We start from the raw sequence: 7,841 nt of genomic DNA on the forward strand, positions 1-7,841 counted from the left end.
CTGCCAATGATCGAAGACATTATTAATGTGATAAAACAAATCTGTATAGAGAACTCCTTTATTCTTGCATGGTCAGGTGGGAATTCAGAATGTTATTGTATCAATGAAAAGGAATTGAATTTTCAATAAACTTTTATAGTCTCTGAAAGCCTGATATGTATCAGGGTTAGGATGGCAAGGATAACAAGATTACAGATTTCCCTGGCTGCATTATTTATTCTGCGCTTCTTTGCAAATGAAAAAAAAACCTCTTGATGATTTATGAACTGTGAAAAATCAATTGACTTGGATTCCCCTGCAGTATAATATTTACTGACAGTAGATACTCAAAGGGCCTAATTTATTAAAGTTTTCCAATGTTGGAGAGGATACACTTTCACCAGTGAACCTGAGTGATCCAGCAAACCTGGAATGGATTTCCAAAGTCATTTGTTAGCAAACGTTTTCAATCCCGGACCAGATCCATCCCAGGTTTGCTGGATCAATGAGGTTTACTGCTAAAAGTGTATCCTCTCCAGCCTTGGAGAGGATAAAATACACTCACCATGAAGTGAAACATCATCAGGCCTTATTTATCACAGATCCTTATGTGTAAAAAATGTTTTAAACATAATACTTGTTGCCTGCTACAACTAATTAGCCTTTCAGTTATCATTTTTGCTACCCAGGTTTAAAAGTGAATCTCAGTAGAGGAATGATGCTAAGAGTTATTAAAACTATTAACCCGTAGCACACTTTTATTACAGTCAGGTCAGTAGTGGGGAAGTAATTGTCTATAGAAACCAGATGTCTTGTTCTATGCTGTACTATTAGAAAATAGACTAGTATATCTTAAAAAAGGCGAAGGATGAGTACAAGCGTCATTTTGTGAGCTTGTATGCAGGACACACATGTACAGTGGGTCAATTTTTCTTTAGAATGCCCTGGGAAAGCCCTAATTTAGAGACTCTTAGGTATGGAAACTTGTTTCCTGGTGGCTAGCTTTGCCTGCTCCCTTAGCCATTCTTCGCATTATTATACACCTATCTTGGAAATGATTTGGATAAATGTACAGCCCCTCCGTTTGCATTGTTTCTGTATTATAAATAGATTGCCTTTTTATGTATTTAATCTAATTCCTAATTTTTTAGGTGTTTTGATGTTGGTCTCCATCGCTTTCTTGTAAGGTAAGACTGCATTTTTTTACAAATATATTTTTTATAGTTAGAATTTGGCACTCATTGTAGGTGTTTGCTTTTAAACTAGTAAGTTCGGACAGTCACTAATTCTCATTCGGTGAAAGTCATGCATGACACTCACACATCCACATGGTGGGATTTGTCAAAAGTAAAACAGATAGATAGATACCAGGGTTGGCTTCTGATTCTTCTTATTCCTTTCTATAAGTATTTCACTCCACACCAAAATGACAAAACCACTCACAGTTAAGCAAATGTATGCTCAGTCACTGCCATGCAATCCTTTATGTAGTCAGGTTACAAGACATCACAGTGATTTGCTTTGATCCATACAAAAACGTGTTGCAAGTTGGCTTTTCGTTTGCTACCTCAAAATTAGCAATGTAGTTGTCAAGTATAGGATCAATATTGTGGCTCTGCCTTGCCTGGGCAAATTCCTTTATGATCCCTGCTTTGCCCATATGCTGAATCTGGTGGTTAAAACATTTCTGAGATGGTACATGGGCTTGCAAGATGTTTTGGCCATAGCCAGAAAAGCCACTTCAAGACAGCCTTTTTTTGCAAGGTACATATCAGTGCCTCATCTTGTCTGCAAGAATCTCTGTGTTTCCCACTCCATAGGCCCTCAGCCTTTTTTTTCCTCATCTAGCACTTCCAGACTCTGAAGCAGCAGTACCAGGTCAAGTAGGCTGACTACAGCCTCTTGGACGTGTTGGCTACATGAAGATGGAGAGCTAGAAGGATAGGACAGGTGGTATCATTTTATCTAGCATGTCCCAAAGTGGCATATTACTTAACTCTAAACCCAATGGAGCTTTCAAGAAACTGGGTGTTTATCCAAAATTGTCTTTTCATGCTATTAATATTATTATTACACAGTATATCATGTCACTAGCTCTTCTTCATAGGGGCCTATAATCTAATGTCCCTACCATAGTCATATGTATTAAATACAGTCTAAGGTAAATTTTGGCTGGAAGCCAATTAACCTAACTGCATGTTTTTTTGGAATGTGGGAGGAAACCGGAGTAATCAGAGGAAACCCAAGTTAACACAGGGAGAACCTGAAAGCTCCATGCAGATAGTGCCCTGGCCAAGATTCGAACCTGTGTTAACCTGAGTGCTAACCTCTGAGCCATCATGCTATTCAGAAGCTGTTTTGTCTACCCTATCTCTATATCTTGTCAATCCTGTATTGGTGACCTGTTTCAGCCACCTATTTCTTATGCCAAGAATTAAATGCACCATCACCATAACCACCAACAGCACAGTTAAAGTTAAATCAATCCTAAAAAAAGATTCAGACTGGCTCAATGCTGTTAGTGATCTCTACAATTGGCAACAGAGAGCATTGCTAGTGATTTTCTGGGAAAGGGGTGAATTCTTTTAGCAACAAAAGGGAAGACTCTGATTTAATAAAGCTCTCCAAGGCTGGAAAAAATACACTTTCAGAAGTGAAGCTGGGTGGTCCAGAAAACATAAAAATGAATTTTTAAAAATCATTTGCTATTTGCTAGCAAACAATGTGAATCCTGGACCTGATGTATTCCAGGTTTGCTGGATCACCCAGCTTCACTGATGAAAGTGTATTCTTCCCAGCCTTGGAGAGCTTTCATGAATCACGGCCTATGCGACTGTTAACAAAGTGAAATTGAAGCATTTAGCTGCAGTAATATATAGGCAGTTTTCCCCATTGTGGTATAAAAATGTGCCTTTTACTACTCCAGAAAAACCATTGCTAGCACTTTTAATTCAGAATTCCAACTCGTGCTCTCAATTTTTAGACCATTCTTATCATCTTCAGTTGGACGTTTACAGTTTTGAGCATCTCTACTTACTATGATTTTATGATAGTGGCATAGTGATGGCAACATCACTGATCTTTAGTTGGGAAGAAAGCTGTCAATGACAGCCAAGATTGACATTTGGCAAAAAGGTTGGCCGGTAGCTGTCAAAGGGATGATGTATATCTTTGCTGAGTTAGCATGTAGCATCAAGCTACATTAAAAACTCTTTTTCACTCTTCCAGTCTGCTGTATTTTCAGAGTTTGCTAACATCCTTAAATACTCACTTAAATATGAGTTTTGTATAAATCTTTTTCTTAATTAGAAAAGTATTACAGATCACATTTAAATCACTTCAGCCTTCGGACATAAATCAGAGTTTAATAACTTAGCCTGCTATGCAGAATTGTAAAACAAGTTGATCTCTGTTTAATTGTCGTCACGCAGCTCTGTAACAAATTGCTATGTTGGTCATTTGACTTATTTCATTTGGAAGAAGCATGATTCTACTCACTGAGCCTATTTCTGAAACCCTTCACACATTTCCCCTGTGGGGGTATTGCTATTCATCTTCCAGAACTTTTGCCCACTCAGTAGTTTGCGGGTGGTCTTAGAAATTAGTTATTCGAAACCTGACAGTAATATTAAAACAGAGCTAGGCTCAGGCAACCTTTTCCTTCAAACATTAAAGTTAACCTAAACTCAAAATTTTTACTTTACATCAAAGGGTAAACAACCCTTTTATTTAAAGTAAAAATTGTATATTTTTTTAAGTGCAACACCCTTTTTTTAAAAAGATTGAGAGTGCAAAGCTGTCCTGGAATATCTACATCACGCATCCCGGGAGGCTCCATGCTGCCCCTTTTGCGCATGCCCTGATTTTGGGCATGCGCAGAAGAAGCCCTTTGTTTAATGTGAGAAAAAAATGGGCGATCTCACGCATGCACAGTGAGATCGACAATCCTTATCCTCCAACTATACTCAGTGCGAGATTGGGTGACGTAGAAAGAAGAACCCGGAAGGAGAGAGATGTCGGTGCCTGGCACATCCTATGTGCCGGGCCAAAGACGGATAATGGGACCTAAACAAAGAAACCCCCCAACGGATCTGTGGGAATAAAGGTAGGTGTGATTTTTTTTATTTTGAGTTTAGTTCTGCTTTAATGATCTAGTATGAATAAAGGGGTGAGCTGGTGAGAAAGCTGTATTGTTTAATGGTAGTGGAGAGAAGTTAAGTTTCTGACTTAGAAATGCTGTTTGGCATGCGTCCATGATAACACCCATTATGTGTTGTGTGTAAAGCTACATACACATGTCGGATAATAGTGGAAAATCAGACATGTACAGCAGCCCCCAAACACATTGTTCATCCATTTGCCATGGATGACTAAGTTTGATTTGACTGTCCCATTTAGATGAATTTAAACTGCAGACAAAGCAAGTCAAATGCAGCCTTTTCTTGTCAAACTGTGTTATTCAAATAGCAAATGCAGCATCTGAGAAGAATTAAGAAACCTTTTGTTATGAGCCCTAAAAATTACCTTGCAAACTGCCTCATCATCCCCCATCCTTGTTTCCTTCCATTCTTAGCTGTGGTCATTGTCACTCCAGTAGAGCGCTTTGAAAGGTGAGAATATTATTTAAAGGTCCACACAAATGGATGCCAAGGGGAAGTCTTTTCTGTGTAGCTATCAGCGGGTCTGCAATTTCCCAGGAAACTGCTAATTACAATATTTCATAATCCTAAAATGTAAGACGTCTGAAGTATGACAAAAAAAAGAGAATTTTGCTTTATAAGCTAATTTATGACAGGCTGATTCCTGGTTTAAAAGTTGGACTCTGGGCAGCAATTAAAAGACAATTTAATTGTTTGTATTTAACAAAAAAAATTATCCAGTCCCACACCGTCCTGGAATTCTTCTTCAGGTGCCAGATTGGGTGATGCAGCTCACTGTAAAGGGGAAAAATAAGAGAGCCAGTCTCACTGCACATTAGTGAGATCAGCATTGCTTTCCCCTTAGTACAAAAAATGCCACAAGATCGGGCATGTGCAGAACGAGCAGCCAAAAGCCTCCCGGGATGCGCGACGTAGGAATCCCAGGAGGCTCTGTGCTCCCATTCAGCGGCAATCAAGACTTAAATGGGTGGTGATGCACTTAAAAAAAAATAAATACAATTTTTACTTTTTTTTTAAGGATTGTCTACCCTTTTATGTAAAGTAAAAATGTTGAGTTTATTATGTACACTGCAGTATAGTCTGCGGGAAGGTTAAAGACTTAATGCAATCTGGCAGTCATGTCTAGATCTTTTTCTCAGAGTTTGTTGTCTTTACAGATGTTTTACCATTCTGCTAAACCTTTATGTATCAGTACTGCTTGGACCACAGAAGAAGCGGGGGTGACAAACAAAAATGTGTCCTAAAAAATGTAACTGTTAAAATAAAAAAATATCATGAACAGCACTGATGGAATTACTTATTACTAATCATGGTAGTGATATGGAATTACTTAAGTCCTGTGCCAGATAAAACACTTTCCATACTGTTTATGTTTCAACTATGTATTTAGCTCTTTGTGCAGAGCTTGTCTTTATTACATTATTATGTGTGAGAATTAGCTTCAAATCATTGGCTGGCAATGAAGTGGCTCCAGACGACAGTGCAGGGGTAGTATCAACAAAATAATAATCTTTCAAATCAATGATAAAGCTTCCTTGATAACCTAAACCAAATCTGCAGGCTAGCTTTAAAACCAGCACTTCTCTCTACAAAGGCAAAAAAACTCAGAGAAAACTGATTCACACAGTGCCTGCTGCTTAGCACCAGGTGTAATATAGGCTTATGGGCCTCAGTAAAACCCGGGACCGGGAATTGAGAATCTGCCCCAACCTACTCTTGCAGATTCCCAGTAAAACTAGCCTCAGGACAAGCAGGGAAAGCTAGAGCTTCCCTGCAAAAAATATCTGCTGGTTTCATCTCAGTAGTAAAACCTGAGAAACTGCGGTCCCTTATAACTAGTGTTGGTCGAATAGCTCACTATTCGATTCGGTAGCTATTCGCTCGAATATAGCAAAAAAAAATGTGGGTGGTCGAATGTCAAAGTCAAACACCATTAAAGTCAATGGGAGGAAAAATTTTGGTTTTTTTCAGCACTGTGTAGAACTTCTACAGCCTCCAAACTGATGTAAAAAGATACATTGTAAAAGGATACATAAAAAGATACATTGTAAAAAGATACATAACACTATTACATACCCCTGTACTTCACATGAAGAATAAAGAGCACCTGTCACATCAATTTTAGGCTAAAGCTAGGTACATACTTCCAATAATTATTGTTAGAAAATGAACTATTACGACCGATCAACGATTATGCACGATTTTACTTCAACAATCATATTGTGCACAATTTTGTACATGCTGTAACAATATGATCGTTCAAATATAATCCACCAACAGCGTCCACACACTAGATACAATCGTTTGAACGATGCAGGGAGGGACATGTAAAGGAGAAAGTGTACCGCAGAAACATGCACGATCACTGAACGAATAATTATTGGACGTGTGTATGCAGCTTTAGTCTACACGGACTGTTTCCCCAGCGTTTAACCCGAGGCTTTTTAAAGCCCATGTTTGAAGTCCCCATGCATTCCTATGGGCTAATCTACACCAGGACGTTTCCTTCAGGTACATTTTTGAGCGTTATCTTAAACGTTGCTTACATTTAAAAAATTAAAACGCTGGATAAACGTGGGAAAACGCTCCTATTGAACTCAATGGAGGCTTTTTCAAGTGTTTTTAAGCTTTTATGAAAGCTTCCACTGAAAACAATGGGGGCTTTTATAAACATTTTTAGCAGGACTTTGGAATCTGGAAGCCCCCTTATGTTAGGAGACTCCCAGATCTCCACCGCCCCACCCTGGGGAATGAGTACAGGGTTACATAAAACCCCTTACTCATTCCCTGAAAGGGTTAAAATATAAGTAAAAAATAGAACAAGGCTTTAATGTTAAATTATTTTAATAATGTGTGTGTGTTTGTGTAATTAAACTTTTTTTTTTACAGGTTATCCCAATGACAGGAGGATTTCCAGGGTTGCAATGAGCAGAGCCCTGGAAATCCTCCTGACAGTGAGGGATTTTTGCTGTCGAATCCTGTGTTTTTCGGGTCGGGTCTACCCGAATTCGAACAGCCATATTCGGGTCGAATATAGGGACAACCCGAATTCGAACATCAACACTACTCATAACAACCATCTAGAACATTTCCTAGTAACATAAGTGCTCTCTTTGTTCCTGTGTTATAAATGTTTACAAAATTATCCAGGAATGGGCCTGATTTATTAAAGCTCTCCAGGGCTCTGGAGAGGATACACTTCATCATCATCATCATCAATGAAGCTGGGTGATCCAGCAAACCTGAAATAGATTTCTTCAAAGTCATTTGCTAGCAAATATTTTGAATCCTGGAACAAAACTATTCCAGGTTTGCTGAATCACCCAGCTTCATTAATGAAAGTGTCTCCTCTCCAGACTTGCAGAGCTTTAATAAATCAGGACTAATGAATCAATTAGAAATTACTTCCAGAGTGAAATGTAATCTTTTTTTCTGAAAAGGCAATTGGCCTGGCTGTTTTGGTAACCCACTGCCCCTGATTCATCATTGAAATCCGCGATCGCTGGAAGCGCGATAATACGCGCGACCCGCGATCGCGGATTATCGCGGTCCGGGACTCGAGTGCACGCGTCCACTCGCATCCTGAATCTGCCGGCCGGATTCCTGCCATGTGCAATAGGGGTCGCGAATCTGCCAATTAAGGCAATTACATTTCAGCTGCGCAATTAAGGAGGATCTAAGCACAATGGTGAGATCATAGCA

General features: G+C 39.1%; 1 protein-coding gene across 3 annotated transcripts in view; it reads left to right on the plus strand.

Annotated features, from left to right (window-relative positions):
• Positions 1-7,841, plus strand: part of HHAT (hedgehog acyltransferase) — a 181,966-nt gene that overhangs the window by 98,745 nt on the left and 75,380 nt on the right. For all 3 annotated transcript variants that reach the window (XM_072409814.1, XM_072409815.1, XM_072409816.1), the window contains exon 9: positions 1,131-1,166. In XM_072409814.1, the coding sequence (XP_072265915.1) occupies positions 1,131-1,166 (36 nt within the window). The remainder of the gene's footprint in view (positions 1-1,130; positions 1,167-7,841) is intronic.

Source organism: Pyxicephalus adspersus, chromosome 4 (genome assembly GCF_032062135.1).
Source record: "Pyxicephalus adspersus chromosome 4, UCB_Pads_2.0, whole genome shotgun sequence".
NCBI lineage: Eukaryota > Metazoa > Chordata > Amphibia > Anura > Pyxicephalidae > Pyxicephalus > Pyxicephalus adspersus.